Source organism: Lepidochelys kempii, chromosome 3 (assembly GCF_965140285.1).
Source record: "Lepidochelys kempii isolate rLepKem1 chromosome 3, rLepKem1.hap1, whole genome shotgun sequence".
Lineage (NCBI taxonomy): Eukaryota > Metazoa > Chordata > Testudines > Cheloniidae > Lepidochelys > Lepidochelys kempii.
Window position 1 is genome coordinate 113,936,085 of NC_136382.1, and position 17,038 is coordinate 113,953,122.

Genomic DNA, 17,038 nt, shown 5'->3' on the forward strand with positions numbered 1-17,038 from the left:
AATTGTAAAAGAGTACTGTTCAGGCCCCTTAACATATGCTTCAGATTTTCCATGGAAGTCTTCCGTAAGTGGACATTTTACCTCATCCTTTTAAACAGGAAGCTTCTTCATTACTTCTGTGCTTTCTCTGAGCTCTTTGTTGCTTGTACCTTGTCCTTACATCCAGAATTTTTGTTTTATTTCCCGTAAACTAAAAATAAGTAATTAAAAATAAGTCATTAAAAACTAAAAATAAGTCATTCCGATTCTCTAGGTCTGTAAGTTAAGACAGGTCACCAAAAGATGATCCATATACTCCTGGCAGGCAGGGGAGAAGAGATGCTTACCTTACTCTGGCAGGTCACATGAAAACTAAGTAGGTGTGTGGCTCACAGTGAATACCTATTTACAGTCTAAGCAAAATGTGAATCCATAGGCCGGAGGAAGAAACAAAACAGCAGGAGTTATCCTATTTAGGGATAAGACAATGAACTTCTGAAACTATATCTGGGATGCAGATGAACCTCCACGTATTCCTTCATTCTGTGAGGATGAGCTGCCAGTGGACTTAATCTTATAAGAAGATGTCTCAGCCAAACTGTAAATGCTGAAGAAAGGACCTAGGGTAAGCAAGGGTATAGGGGAATGCCATGTTAGTTAAGCTTAGTCTCTAGAAAGCATGTCATGATTTTGTTATGTTGGTAACCATTTGTTTCCAATATTCTCACTCTCTATCACTTGACTGTCTGTTCTTTGATAATAAACTTATTCTTGTTTTCCCTGTATATGTAAGTGCTGTGTGTTAAGTAGAGTGGTGATGTGGAGTTGACTTTTGCAAGCTGGTGTGTACCATTCTTGTGGGAGTAACAAATATGAGAGTTCTGAGGGTGCTCAGTGGAACTGGCTGGGCACTCCAGAGGGAGGCTCAGAGGACTCAGGGGTTGGTGTATCTATTGCTGACCTGTATAGCGAGCATGAGGCCTGCAGAAGCCTGGAAATTAGTGCTGGTGTTCCCTGTGGCCTGTGGAGTCAGGGACCTGAACCCCAGCGGGCACAGACAAGACTTTCTCATCCTAGGGGCAAGTGTTGGTGAGGTGCCTGGGTACCCCAAGAAGGGTCATACTGACTGTTCGGACCTTCTAATTTAAATTGTATTACAAGAGCTACATATGATATTAGTAATCATTAATATCATGTGTGGTTCTTGTAATACTAATGATATCCTAATTAACCTTTCTTTACATCAGTAGGTGGCCCTATGCCTAGACTAATCGCTTTTTTAGCCCTTTTGGACTCTGATTCAAGACTCTACTTGTGTATAGATTTACTATTGCAGGTGTCCAATGAGAGCAGTTTTCCCTGACTATTAAATTTACATAATTCTCCCTCCCCTATTTTTGGATAGTCAGCTTTTTATGTACTTGAACTATAAAATACTAATAAAAGGTCAGTTTATTTAAAAAAATAACAGCTTATAAAAGACAACCTGCCATGGAAAAATGTTCAGAACAGTATGGACACTTAGGAAGTTTTTGAAGGAATTCTCAATACCTTAGAGATGAAAATGAAGACTGATTCACATTCCTGTGATGATGAAGCAGACGTGAATTTTCTACCAAAAGGAAGTATGAAGTACAGTGCAGATGAAAGTGATAAATGATGTCTCGAGATACCTGTATCTACTTGACCTTGCATGCTTTTTGTAAAGACTGAAATTAAGACAGTAAGAAGGTAAAATGTTCTGAGAGAGAGAGAGAGAGAGACAGCAAGAGAAAAAGAAAGCGTGTCTTTCTGTGTTTCCATTAGTATTAGTGAAGATTGTAAACTGACACCACTGTGCCGTTGGAAAGTCATGCCAGCCTCAGTGTTTTTACATTTTGAACTTGAATTCACTTCTGATGAAATACAGCAGTTTTAAAAACCACTTGGACAGCAAACAAATTCTTCAGGCAGGGTTATCTACTGATTTTGTTTATCATGGAACAAAACATGCTTTTTAGAAATAAAAAACAAAAGGCAATTGCTCTGAGCAAGGAAGCTAATAAGTGCTGATAGTACATCTTGATTTTCCTCTGTCTTCAAGTCCAAATTATTTTAGTTTTTGATCAATGATATGGCTGGATGCCATCCACCACATTTATATATACCCTTTAAAGGGTATAAAGGGGCCCCATCCAGTTTTCTTGTGAGCATTTCACTATGCCACCTGGTGGATTTTTGCTGTAAACGCAACAGCAGGCTGCATTCAAGCACTGATTATGCTGATCCATCCTGACTTGATGGGTTTTCTCACAGCATGACTGAAGATCTTCTTGTGATGAGGATGGTAACTTGAGACTTCCCTGTAAGGAGGAGGAAGTGTCTCCTTTGACTTTTACCCTTCATTCTGATGTTCTTGCTTTGGCTGGTTTAAGATAAACCTTCCTTTAAAAATAGTTTGAGACTTCCAGGGCTGCTGTTTGCATATGCATCTGGATCTGGGCCTGAATAGTTGACAGTTCTGTTTAAAATTCAGTGCAAAAAACTGTTACAGCAACATTAAAGTTGAGAACCTATCCAATAAATCATGTTAATAAACATTGTTTTTATTTAGGTCCTGATTTGCTCATTGGGTTGAGGAGCTAGTCAGGTCCTAGACTAAAACTCTGTTCTCTGGACTCAATCGCTGCTCCCTCGTAGATTTGTAGATTCAGGTTTTTCTGTACACACAGATCATAAATTGTGTTATAACAGATACATCACTAACAGTGGCAGAGAACTTGTGCTAGCACAGTTGTTCTTTTAGAGTAGATAGGTAATTGTGGCTGGCTTGCTTTTGTTTGCTAATTCCCCAGATATCTATGAGTAGTTTTTGCCTTATGTATTTTTTTCTTAGGTACAATTTATTGTACATACCAGTAGGTACTCACTTTTGGCCAGCAACCAAGCTTGAGCATTGGTGTGCTGCCAAGGCCCGAATTAGTTGGAGACATCCTGGGGTCTGATGTCACTTCCTGCCACTCCCCATTCCTTCCCTCTGCCTCTACACTTACTCTCTCCCTCCACTCCTGTGTTTGAATGGAGTAAGTTAAGAGTGAGCTGGAACCTAGTTTGATAGTATACCCATTTAGTGTAATCTAGTGCATTTCAAAGGGAAATTATTTGCTCTTCAGAACTATCTCCATTATCTAGGCTAAAAGTAATCCCTGAGAGGAGATATCATGGCAGTATCCAGAGAGAGGACATGAATCCTTCTAGAGACAGTAGAACCCTCCCTCAGGTCCCTTATCATAATGAACACACTCCCTTAATTCTTCCACTTTCTCCAGTCTGCCCTTTGATGTATTTGTCCCATTTAAGAATCTATATGTTCTACTGGTCCTCTCCTTCCTTCTGTGTCCTCCATCTGTGTCCTTCTAGACTTTTTCCTCTCATTTCTCAGTTTCTCACTCCTTTCTGTTTCCCTCCTACCTGTTGCTGGCCTGGGAAGGATCTCAGTGATGGCTTGCACTTGTATCTACTCCATCTCTTTCCATTTTCTTCACAAAGTCTGTCCTTCTTTCCCTCTCCCACTTTCATTTCCTCCTCAGTGTCTCCTTCCTCTTCCCCATTCAACATCACCTTCTCTCTTGTCTCTCCTCCCATGCTAAGACAGGCCTACAGATCTTACTCAGAGTGAGGATTGGAGTGAGGCCCATGGAAAACGTAGCCACAGGCATCATGGGGCCGTATGAGTTCCAAAACATCACACACACTTATGCTTCTTTCCTCTAACAGTTTTTCTCTTAGACTCCTTTGTAATTTTCCCTGCTATGTCCTTCTCATTTATTGAAATCTGTTTCTGTTGGGCCCTACTTTCCCTTTCTTGCTGTCTTTTACCACACTTGCTTGTTCATATACAACTATAGGCTTATCTTCATCTGCTGATGAGTCCATTGGCGCTTAAGCCTCTAAATATGAATATGCTTTAAGTCAAAACAGAATCCTATTCCTGTTTTCAGGTGTGAGTGGATATTATTGTAGCTCAAGAAATTGAGATTGACCTGAATTAGCTCCTGCTAAAAGACACATTGCAGTCAGGTGCTGTGCAAATAGCAGCATGTGACTCTCCAAATCCACTTTATTGCTGACCTACAGCGCTCTTTTATTCCATTCCTGAGACTTACATGAGCCTGGCTGGCATTTAGGTCAAGTGATGTCTAGTTTTGTTGAGGTGGAAAAATGTTGGTCAAGTTGTTGTTACCAAATTTGTGCTTGTAAGAAAGAGATACACCTGTATTAATATATGGTATCGGGCATGCAACCATCCTCACCACAGTTGTATAATATATTTTAAAGAGAGAGTTGCATGCATAATTAATGTATTTCATCAAATACTCTGTAAGCACCAGGATGATATGATGAAGTGAATATTTATCAATAGTGAATGACTTCCAGTGTGCCACTCTTTCATGCAGGTGAAATAATACAGTTAAAATTCCAATATTATCATTAAAAACTTAATATAGTTCTGGCTGTTTCATTTCTCCTGTAATTTAATTATTATTTTTTTTAATGTGGTACCTGAGATCTAACCATTGCAACCTCTTTTCCGTTTCTTTCTCAAAGCTAGGTAAGTCTCTGAATGTGATGATGCTTATGTCATGATATTATGATGATCTTCCACAGATACAACCACCACCCTTCTAGCAGATGTATCATGCTGACATTTGGTTGATGGAGATGGTAACTCTTGTTGGAAAATGTCGGTGTTCTGCTCTTTCAAAAATGACCCAGTCAAGCTCTCTGCATTATTTTGCCTGGCTTCTTCACCACACTTTACTAGACTCTGAACACTGTACTGGGGGAGCTGCACAGAAATCTGTTTATATTTGGGTCAGGGAATCCAGAGGCTACTAACAATGATTACACTAAACAGCTGCAATGTACCTCTAGCTTGTGGTTTATTAGGGAAAAAATGAATAAAATGTTTAGTCAAGTGAGTCATTGTATTTTCACATGACTCATCAGGATTGCCTCCAGGATTAATTACCTGCTTATTATTAGAGCTATTTGATACCCTTTAAGAATTCATTGGTAGGAGATTAGGATATTAGCGAGCACTTCCCCCTCTCCTTCTTTTCCTTAGCATCTCTCCTCCTTTCTTATCTTTCTCCCTTTCAGCCCTCTCTTTTTTCTCTCCCTTCCATAGGGTTTATAATCTCCGTAGACTGCAGCCAATAAAGGTAGACTTGGTCGCTCACATGGTGGAGCAAGAATGACAGTCCATCAGTAGAGGGCCATGCTTAACAAGATAGATGAGACAACCCTAGGGCTGCATCATTGCTTCTCATACTTATATGGGGGAACATCAGTTGTTGAGGGCAGGGAGAAAGAGCATGTATGTATATCTGAAATTGTAAACATCCAATTGCTCTTTTATTCTAACTCCTAGGTGTAATGTATAAGGATTGGCATGACACTTGGGATGCAGTTGCGATAGACATCTTAGAAAAACCTAAAATAGAAAATGAAAAATATAATGGATAAGAAGCAATAGACTGTGATCTATAAATTAAATCCAGAGACAAAGGACCACCAGATCAAAATGGGGATCAGTTAGTAAAAGTGGGTTTTAGATTTTCCACAGTAAGGTATTCTCCTCCAGCCTAGCATACTTCTGTGTAGGTGTGTCATTCCAAAATTCTCATCCCAGAGCAAGAGAAGGAAAGATGCATGCCCCTTTCTCCCTTGCTGTTTTCAGAAGGTGGGTGGTCAAGTTGCTTTATGGAAAAATACAATAGATTTGCATTTTCCTGTAAATTCTTTCTATAGGATTTTCAAACTGTCCTATATAACTTAACAAAGAATGATGTCCCTTTTATAGAGTTTAATGTATCTATGGTCAAGAGACCATTTTCAATTAAACTCTGTTGGTTTTTATCATGATTACTCATTAGAACTCTATTGGTTTCAAATCTGTTAAATGATAGGCTTGATGCCAAATTTGTCTGTTTTTGCAAGTGGCGAGTAAGATGCCATACAGTTTTAAGGAAAAAAAATCTTCATAACATTGAGGGAAACCATCTTCTAAATTCGTGACCTCAATTTTGATTTTACTTGTGCTTAGAATTTATACAAGTTAGAGCAGAACTTTAGAGTAATTCTTTGTATTGCTATTTTTCATTATGGATTGTTCCTACGTTGTGTATTAGTTTCCACTACCCAGTTTGTAAAATTACCAGTATAATTATTGTGCTCTTCAAATGCAGTCATGTTCAGTATCTTTTATTCTCTAATACAGCCTTGTAGCTTTTGATGTTGTCAATTAGAAAATCAAAGGAGAGCAGAAGTCAAGAAATCAGAGTAACAAGATTGCTTGGAATTTTTTGCATATATTCATTTAACATGTTCAGGTCCTTGACATTTTCCAGAACACTGCAAAAACTAGATGTCTGCACACATGAGAATTTATTAATATAAGCTGAGTATTATAATATATATATATATACACACACACACACACACTCAGTTTTTCACGTCCGCTGTTTTACATGAAAAAAGTTTTAATTATCCTTAATAATGCAAAATTAAATCTAAAAGCTTTTGCTAAAATGTCTTGAAAGCAGTAGGCCAAAAGACCATTATTTGAAAAGAGATTTATGTCAAATGTAGAATTATATTCACATTTTAAATATGTTATACAAAAGAAGTAATGGGAAATGTCTGCTTCAATATTTGAGCAGACATCCACCCATTCAGTAATCTGGTGATGATAGGAACTGTAAAAACAGTATGTAAAAACATTATGTAAAAACAGTAATAATCTCAATCCACTTTTTCTGATTTCAGATTTCAAGCAGTTCACATTTTGGAATTGTAGTTAGTAGTTTAGATCCATTTTGAAAATAAAGGCCACTTTCAAAAGTCAGATCCAGATTTGGGTAGGTTTAGAATTAGGATTTTAGTTTGTGCCTTTGTCGAAAGTAGAAATTAACTTTTGGAAATGTTTAAACTCATGGCCTAGCACGCTGATGCCTAATATACAATGGTGACATTGGTGCTACTGTCATGATGCTCTGCCATCTGTCCCTTTTTACGTGGGGGATAAGCACGAGCGTTGCAGTCCTAGCCTGACTTTTTTGTGAATAGGTCTCAACTACTAAATGATTAGATAGTGTCTGAGTGTTGCCATTTCTGTCCAAAAACGCAACTTGGCTTAATTTGGTCATTTTGATTTAGTTGTAATTCTTGTTTAATTTTTTTTAGACGGAATTGATTAAAAACATAAGCACTGCTGAGCAGCCCTATTTATTCACCAGACACGTTCATTTCCTCAACTTTTCAAGGTAAGGCACTTTCCCAATTACAGGGTTTTCTTGTTTCTTTTTATTGCAGTTAATAGAAATAACTTTTCTCTTCGATTTCAAACAAATGTATGTCATTGCTGTGAGAAAAATCTCTTTTGATGCTGGAAGCTACACAAATACGGTCAAAGGGTAAGACTTTCGCTACATAATATTCATACAGTTTGTTTTAATCCGCCTGCATGCCACTGCATGCTTTTAACTACAAGAGGTAATTTTCGTTAATGACATTTCTAGCTTAAAAAAAAATTATGTACTGCATCATGTATTAATGAAATTCCCGCCACATATTCAGTTGATTTTGCCTCCTTGAAGGTAGCTCTATTGTAAAATATTAATAAACTTCTGCCTTTAAAATGTGATGGGACAGGAGGTTCTATGAATTGGCATGGTTATGTACACCTGTTGTGTGTCTGCTAATAGGCTAAATTCAGACTTCCACTGAATTTAGTAAAAAGGACGAGGAGTACCTGTGGCACCTTAGAGACTAACACATTTATTTGAGCATAAGCTTTCGTGGACTAAAACCCACTTCATCAAATGCATGCAGTGGAAAATACAGTTGGAAGATATATATATATATATATATGTGTGTGTGTGTGTGTATCAATACATATACACACACACACAGAGAACATGAAAAAATGGGTGTTGACATACCCACTATAACAAAAGCAATCAGTTAAGGTGAACTGTTATCAGCAGGAGGAAAAAAAAAAAACCTTTTGTAGTGATAATTAGGATGGCTCATTTCCAACAGTTGACAAGGTGTGAGTAACAGTAGGGGGAAAAATAAGCATGGGGAAATAGTTTTACTTTGTGTAATGAGCCATCCACTCCCAGTCTTTATTCAAGTCTAATTTAATGGTGTCTAGTTTGCAAATTAATTCCAATTCAGCAAGTTTCTCACTAGAGTTTGTTTTTGAAGTTTTTTTGTGGAATAATTGCGACTTTTAGGTCTGTAATTGAGTGTCCAGGGAGGTTGAAGTGTTCTCCGACTGCTTTTTGAATGTTATAATTCTTGTCTGATTTGTGTCCATTTATTCTTTTATGTAGAGGCTGTCCAGTTTGGCCAATGTACATGGCAGAGGGGCATTGCTGGCACATGATGACATATATCACATTGGTAGATGTGCAGGTGAACGAGCCTCTGATAGCGTGGCTGATGTGATTAGGTCCTATGATGGTGTCCCCTGAATAGATATGTGGACACAGTTGGTAATGGGCTTTGTTGCAAGAGTAGGTTCCTGGGTTAGTGTTTTTGTTGTGTGGTGTGTGGTTGCCGGTGAGTATTTGCTTCAGGTTGGGGGGCTGTCTGTAAGCAAGGACTGGCCTGTCTCCCAAGATCTGTAAGAGTGAGGGATCATCCTTCAGGATAGGTTGTAGATCCTTGATGGTGAGCTGGAGAGGTTTTAGTTGGGGGCTGAAGGTGACGGCAAGTGGCGTTCTGTTACTTTCTTTGTTGGACCTGTCCTGTAGTAGGTGACTTCTGGGTGCTCTTCTGGCTCTGTCAATCTGGTTCTGTCAATTTCTTCACTTCAGCAGGTGGGTATTGTAGTTGTAAGAACATTTGATAGAGATCTTGTAGGTGTTTGTCTCTGTCTGAGGGGTTGGAGCAAATGCGGTTGTATCTTAGAGCTTGGCTGTAGACAGTGGATCGTGTGGTGTGGTCTGGATGAAAGCTGGAGGCATGTAGGTAAGTAAAGTGGTCAGTAGGCTTCCGGTATAGGGTGGTGTTTGTGACCATTGCTTATTAGCACTGTAGTGTCCAGGAAGTGGATCTCTTGTGTGGACTGGTCCAGGCTGAGGTTGATGATGGGATGGAAATTGTTGAAAGCATGGTGGAATTCCTCAAGGGCTTCTTTTCCCTGGGTCCAGATGATGAAGATGTCATCAGTGTAGCACAAGTAGAGTAGGGACGTTAGGAGATGAGAGTTGAGGAAGCGTTGTTCTAAGTCAGCCATAAAAATATTGGCATACTGTGGGGCCATTCGGGTACCCATAGCAGTGCCGCTGACTTGAAGGTATACATTGTCCTCACTCATAACTATTTCACATTTGGGGACAAAGTCACAAAGTTCAGCCACCAGGTTTGCCGTGACATTATCGGGGATACGGTTCCTGACGGCTTGTAGTCCATCTTTGCGTGGAATGTTGGTGTAGAGGGCATCTATGTCCATAGTGGCCAGGATGGTGTTTTCTGGAAGATCACCAATGGATTGTAGTTTCCTCAGGAAGTCAGTGGTGTCTCGAAGATAGCTTGGAGTGCTGGTAGCATAGGGCCTGTGGAGGGAGTCTACATAGCCAGACAATCCTGCTGTCAGGGTGCCAATGCCTGAGTTGATGGGGCGTCCAGGATTTCCAGGTTTATGGATCTTGGGTAGCAGATAGAATACCCCTGGTCAGGGTTCTAGGGGTGTGTCTGTGCAGATTTGTTCTTGTGCTTTTTCAGGGAGTTTCTTGAGCAGATTGTGTAGTTTCTTTTGGTAACCCTCAGCGGGATAAGGCTTGTAGAATGTGGTATTAAAGAGCTGCCTAGTAGCCTCTCATTTATATTTTGACCTGTTCATGATGACGACAGCACCTCCTTTGTCAGCCTTTTTGATTATGATGTCAGAGTTGTTTCTGAGGCTGTGGATGGGATTGTGTTCTGCACGACTGAGGTTATGGGGCAAGTGATGCTGCTTTTCCACAATTTCAGCCTGTGTACGTCGGCAGAAGCACTCTATGTAGAAGGCAGGTTTTATACCAGGGTGAATTTGACCTAATGGTTGTACATTTATATATTGGTAAAATTGTCTTTCATCCCAAAGGATACCAAAATGTGTTACAAATCCTACTGAAGGAATTAAATCATCGAATGGAGTGCGGCCCCTTCTAGCATAAAATGCAGTAGCTATTAAAAGTGCAGTTTATAGGAGAGAAAGTGAAGAATACCCAACTTGGATGAAACTAGTGGGGAATTTTAGGAAGACAGAATTTGACCAGGGCACAGAGGCTAACACTGCTTCTCTTTAATGGTCACATGTTAAACATTTCATTGGGAAAGTGGTGCCTCAACTAGCACAATGTCCCCAACACCACTTGGGGCTGTTGATTTAGTACCAATTTAGTACCAGTACCACTTCCTGCAGCACCCTGGATTTTTAGAGATCTTTTTGCAATTGCTTCCCCAGATTCCCAGTTGTTTTATTTATTTGTAATTTTTTTATTAATTTTTCCAGTACAACAAATATACCAAAATACCAGATTCATCATAATACACAAAGTGAATAAAGAGGATTAGGATAAAGGGAGGGAAAGAGAAGTGACATAGCTATCTTCAGGATCTGCATAAATCATCGACCTCTAAAAAGTCAGCTGAAATTGCTTTGATTTTTTTTGGCATTCCCTTTCTGCAGAATGCCAGTCATTTATTAGCTGCGAGGTCAGCCATATCACCAAGCCAGGCATCCATATTTGGTGGGGATCAATTTTTTTCTTTTTTGCAGGATTAATATTTTAACAACCAAAGCTGCATGTAGGAGCAACCCTGCCTTCTTACCATGTAATCTTCAGGAATATAGCCAAGAACGAAACTAGGGCTCCAAATTAGCATCCAGTATCAAATTGGTTCTTTGAGCTACCTGAGACCAGAAATTCTTGATACAGGGGCACTCTCAAAACATATGAGCTAATGTAACCTAAAGAAGTTACATTTCCAAGAGCAGTCAGCATTTATGAGGCCCATTACCATTAGCCTATGTAGGGACTGGTATTTTCAAAAAAATGTCTTTTGGTGTATTGCATTGGGTCAGAGATAGTTGTGTATCCAAATTTCTATTCCAAGCAATTCTCAAATTATCAATCTTTGGCACAGTTTTTTGGCCAGAAAATAATGAAAAGGTACAGCTGAGTAAATGCAGCAAGTTTCCTCCAAAATAATAAATTCTGCAGTTCCTAATCTGGTCCATATACATCAGTAAATAAATGCTCTAACTGGAAATATTTCTGTGCTCTGGAGCAGGGCAAGCCAAATTGTTGCTGAAGATATACAAATGGTTTACATTTATCATTGCCAATTAGCTGCCACACCCGTCATCATTCCTCTGTTCATCCAATCCCTCCACATCAAGGTTTGCTATCAATTTTAAGGCTAGGATTGATCAATAGGATTGCCTCTACATGGAAGAATGGATGAAAGCAGAACTTTCTAGCCAAGCTTGCCTTACAGCCATTATTGTGGGAGCTCTGGAGCCATTTCATCTATAATAATTTTGATCCTACGATGCCTGAAAGGAGGAGAGGTCATACCAATTCTTGTTTAATCTGAACCCAAGGTGGAGTCTGTGTGGTCATATCTAATAGCCACAAAGATGCTTGGCTGAACAAAAAGGAGATACGAAAATTTTCCACATCGAAAAAATAAAATCCTCACAGAGAAAGGGGAAGCTGTAATTTGTTAGAGCCAGTCTAGATTTCTTACCTGCACTTCAAAGGAACGTTCTTAAAATAAGTTTGAGGAATAGAAATAGGGAGACCTCTTAGGACATACAAAATTCTGGAAAGGACATTAGTTTTCAGTATATTAATTTTACTCCAAAAACAGGGTTAACGAACTCCAGTTCCCCAAATCATTACCCACTTGGGCAATAATTGGTTCTATACTTAGCTTAGGGGTGTCCTAAATATTTTTGGGAATCAGTATTTCTGATTATTTCATATAAGAAGATGGCTATTCAATTCCCAATTTGAGAAAAGGCCTTTGTGGGCATACTTGTTGTTGTTGCCTGAGAATTCTGATTTACCCTTATTAATTTTATATGCTGAGAAGAGTCTGAATTTATTCAGTGGTTAGAACAGTGGTGGGCAACCTGCGGCCCATGGGCCGCATGTGGTCTGTCGAGGTAATCCGCTGGCGGGCCACCAGACAGTTGGTTTACATTTGCACGGCCGCCCGCAACTCCCAGCGGCCGTGGTTCTCTGTTTCTAGCCAATGGGAGCTGCGGGAAGCAGCAGCCAGCATGTCCCTGCAGCCCCCACCGCTTTCCACAGCTCCCATTGGCCAGGAACGGCGAACTGCAGCCACTGGGAGCTGCAGGCAGTTGTGCAAATGTAAACAAACTATCTCTCAGCCCCCCAAGCAGATTACACTGATGGGCCACAGGTTGCCCACCACTGGGTTAGAGGGTAGGAATGGTAACTTTGGGCTTAGATACAAATACAAGAGCGTCATTTTGTGCTCTGTTTGACCCCCCCGAAACCATAAATATGTTGATTTGTTTGGATAGCAATGGCTAAAGGTTCTAGAGCTAAATCAAATAGAAGAGGAGAAATGGGACAGACCTGTCTTATACCTCTCTGTAATAGAAACAGGGTGGAAATAATACTATTCATAACTACCCTGGAAGTAGGGTTAGAGCAGGGGTGGCAAATTTTTTGGCCTGAGGACCACAACTGAGTATGGAAATTGTATGGCAGGCCATGACTGCTCATGAAATTGGGGGTGGAGTGCGGGGTGGGTGAGGGCTCTGGCTGGGAATGAGGGGTTGGGGGTGCAGGAGGGTGCTCCAGGCTGGGACTGAGGTGTTCAGAGGGAGGGAGGGGATCGGGGCTGGGGCAGCGGGTTGGGGTGCAGGAGGGCTTCAGGCTCTGGGCGGTGCTTACCTCAAGGAGCTCCAAGAAGCAGCGGCATGTCCCCGCTCCGGCCTCTACACGGGGGCGCAGCCAGGCGGCTCTGCGCGCCACTCTGTCCGCAGGTGCCATCCCTGCAGCTCTCGTGGGCCACGGCTCCCAGCCAATGGGTGCTGTGGGGGCAGCGTGCAGTGCCCCTTGGCTGCTGCTACGCATAGGAGCCAGAGGGGGTGACATGCCACTCCTTCTGGGAGCCATGTGGAGCGGGGCAAGCACCGGACCCCACTCCCCGGCAAGAGGTTGAGGGCTGGATTAAAACATCTGGAGGGCCGGATGAGGCCCCCAGGCCGTAGTTTGCCCACCCCTGGGTTAGAGTATAAAAGCTTAATCTGAGCAGTAAATTGTATACCAATCCAAATTTTTCTAATATTTAAAAAAAATAATACCAGGCTATGCAGTCAAAGACTTTTTTGGCATATAAAGAAATGACAGCTAAGGGTTCTTTAGAATCTCTCAACGCAGCAATAATATCAATCAGTTGATGCAAATTATCTGAGCCACATCTATTACGAAGGAAGCCTACCTGATTTATGTGTACAGTAGAACCTCAAAGTTACAAACTCCAGCGTTAGAAACTGACTGGTCAACCGCACACCTTGCTTGGAACTGGAAGTACACAATCAGGCAGCAGCAGAGACCAAACCGCCCCCCACCCCCCCACACAAAAATGTAAGTACAGTACTGTGTTAAACATAAATTACTACAAAAATAAAAGGAAAGTTTTTTAAAAAAACATTTGACAAGGTAAGGAAACAATTTAAATGAAACAATGTAATAAGAAAAGCGAAAAAGGAGTTTGGAGAACAGCTAGCCAAAAACGCAAAAGGTAATAACAAAATGTTTTTTAAGTACATCAGAAGCAGGAAGCCTGCTAAACAACCAGTGGGGCCCCTGGACAATCGAGATACAAAAGGAGCACTTAAAGATGACAAAGTCATCGTGGAGAAACTAAATTAATTCTTTGCTTCAGTCTTCACGGCTGAGGATGTTAGGGAGATTCCCAAACCTGAGCCGTCTTTTGTAGGTAACAAATCTGAGGAATTGTCACAGATTGAAGTGACACTAGAGGAGGTTTTGGAATTAATTGATATACTTAACAGTAACAAGTCACTGGGACCAGATGGCATTCACCCAGGAGTTCTGAAAGAATTCAAATGTGAAATTGCGGAACTCTTAACTATGATTTGTAACCTGTCCTTTAAATCAGCTACTGTACCCAGTGACTGGAAGATAGCTAATGTAACGCCAATGTTTAAGAAGGGTGATCCTGGCAATTACAGACCGGTAAGCCTAACGTCAGTACCGGGCAAATTAGTTGAAACAATAGTAAAGAATAAAATTGTCAGACACATAGAAGAACATAAATTGTTGGGCAAAAGTCAACATGGTTTCTGTAAAGGGAGATCATGTCTTACTAATCTATTAGAGTTCTTTGAGGGGGTCAGCAAACACATGGACAAGGGTGATCCAGTGGACATAGTCTACTTAGATTTCCAGAAAGCCTTTGACAGGGTCCCTGACCAAAGGCTCTTATGTAAATTAAGTTGTGATGGGATAAGAGGGAAGATTCTTGCATGGATTGAGAACTGGTTAAAAGATAGGGAACAAAGGGTAGGAATAAATGGTAAATTTTCAGAATGGAGAGGGGTAACTAGTGGTGTTCCCGAAGGGTCAGTCCTAGGACCAATCCTATTCAACCTATTCATAAATGATCTGGAGAAAGGGGTAAACAGTGAGGTGGCAAAGTTTGCAGATGATACTAAACTGCTCAAGATAGTTAAGACCGAACAGGCTGTGAAGAACTTCAAAAAGATCTCACAAAACTAAGTGATTGGGCAACAAAATGGCAAAGGAAATTTAATGTGCATAAAAGTAATGTAATGCATATTGGAAAAAATAACCCCAATTATATATACAATATGATGGGGGCTAATTTAGCAACAACTAATCAGGAGAAAGATCTTGGAGTCATCGTGGATAGTTCTCTGAAGACGTCCACGCGGTATGTAGCGGCAGTCAAAAAAGCAAACAGGATGTTAGGAATCATTAAAAAAGGGATAGAGAATAAGACGAAGAATATCTTATTGCCCTTATATAAATCCATAGTACGCCCACATCTTGAATACTGCGTACAGATGCGGTCCCCTCATCTCAAAAAAGATATACTGGCATTAGAAAAAGTTCAGAGAAGGGCAACTAAAATGATTAGGAGTTTGGAACGGGTCCCATATGAGGAGAGATTAAAGAGGCTAGGACTTTTCAGCTGGGAAAAGAGGAGACTAAGGGGGAATATGATAGAGGGATATAAAATCATGAGTGATGTGGAGAAAGTGAACAAGGAAAAGTTATTTACTTGTTCCCATAATATAAGAAGTAGGGGCCACCAAATGAAATTAATGGGTAGCAGGTTTAAAACAAATAAAAGGAAGTTCTTCATTCAGGGCACAGTCAACCTGTGGAACTCCTTGCCTGAGGAGGTTGTGAAGTCTAGGACTATAACAGGGTTTAAAAGTGAACTGGATAAATTCATGGAAGTTAAAAAGTTCTAGCCTTCCCCGTGGCTTTTTTGGTCAGGTGCCCACTCCCTTCCTTAGTGGCCATTAGCCAGGATGGGTAAGGAATGGTGTCTCTAGCCTCTGTTTGTCAGGAGAGAGATCACTAGATCATTAACTGTTAGGTTCACTCCCTCTGGGGCACCTGGCATTAGCCACTGTAGGTAGACAGGATACTGGGCTGGATGGACCTTTGATCTGACCCAGTGTGCCATTCTTATGTTCTTAAGCACAGAAATGAAGATGGTTAAAAGCAGCATTTTTCTTCTGCATAGTAAAGTTTCAAAGCTGTTGTGATAAATGAAGGGGGGCGGGGTAGCTCCCTTTTATGGTTACCTAGCCAGCCAGTTAGCTGTTAGTAGCTGTTTTCTACTTGCTTTACCTATAAAGGGTTAAAAAGTCCATAGGTCAAAGGAAGGGAGTGGGCACCTGACCAAAAGAGCCAATGGGAAGGCTAGAACTTCTTAAAATTGGGGAAAAACCTTCCCCTTTGTCTGTCTGTGCTGTTCTTCCAGAGAGCAGGGACAAGGCTGTAAAAGCTTGGACCAGGTATGAAAATCATCAGATCATACCTAGAAACTACTCATTTGAAACCCCAGATATGTAAGTAGATCAGGAAATGTCTAGGAAGACGTGATTAGGTTTATCTCTTTTATTTCTTTATGGCTTGTGGACTCCTCTGTGCTAACCCCAAGTGCTTTTGTTTTGCTTGTAATCTTTAAGATGGACCTCAGGAAGCTATCTTGATGCTTAATCCTTGTAATTGTTTTTTTTAAACCTAGCAAAAAGCCTAAGTTCCAGATGTATTTTCTTTCTTTTCTTGTTTTTAATAAAATTTACCTTTTTAAAGAACAGGATTGGATTTTTGTGTCATTAAGAGGTTTGTGCATATGTTGTTTAATTTGAGAAAAAATGTTCTACGCTGACCTCCTGTAGCTGGTTTGGGGGCAAGAGCCCAGTGTGCCTATTCTGTATCAAAACAAAAGTCTACTGGCAGATCCAATAGCTTAGTTACTTGGTAGTTAGAGGGTTTACCTTTCTCTCTTCTCTCAGGAACACCCACAATCCTGATGTTGTTTCATTGTGAGTGGTTTTCTAGATCAATTAGCTTGGTGTTAATAGTCTTGATATCATTATAGTTCTTTATAACCTGTAATTTGTTCTCTTTGAAATCCTCTTCCACTTCAGAAATTCTGTGTTCTGCTTCACCCATCTGTCTGGATAGAGCTCGTAGTGCACTCTGAATCTCAGTCACGGTGGTCTGTAGGTTGGAAACTATAGATTTAATTTCAGCAGTCTCTGCAGCCACCTTTTGTTGTACAGCCATCAGCTGCGGTCTGTCAGGCTCAGGAACCATTTTGTTTGTAAAAGGCAGATCTCCTCTCTCTTTTTGATGCTTTTGGGTTGCTGAAGGAAGATACAGAGCTAGAGGGAAGAGGGCAACTTGGGGGTTTCAGTTGTCAGGCACAATACTTTGGCGGGTTGGAAGGTGGGACTGAGGGAAAAATG

General features: G+C 40.6%; 1 protein-coding gene across 3 annotated transcripts in view; it reads left to right on the top strand.

Moving 5' to 3' along the window:
- Positions 1-17,038, top strand: part of UST (uronyl 2-sulfotransferase) — a 292,952-nt gene that overhangs the window by 143,364 nt on the left and 132,550 nt on the right. For all 3 annotated transcript variants that reach the window (XM_073337584.2, XM_073337585.2, XM_073337586.2), the window contains exon 4: positions 7,207-7,286. In XM_073337584.2, coding sequence (XP_073193685.1) covers positions 7,207-7,286 — 80 coding nt within the window. The remainder of the gene's footprint in view (positions 1-7,206; positions 7,287-17,038) is intronic.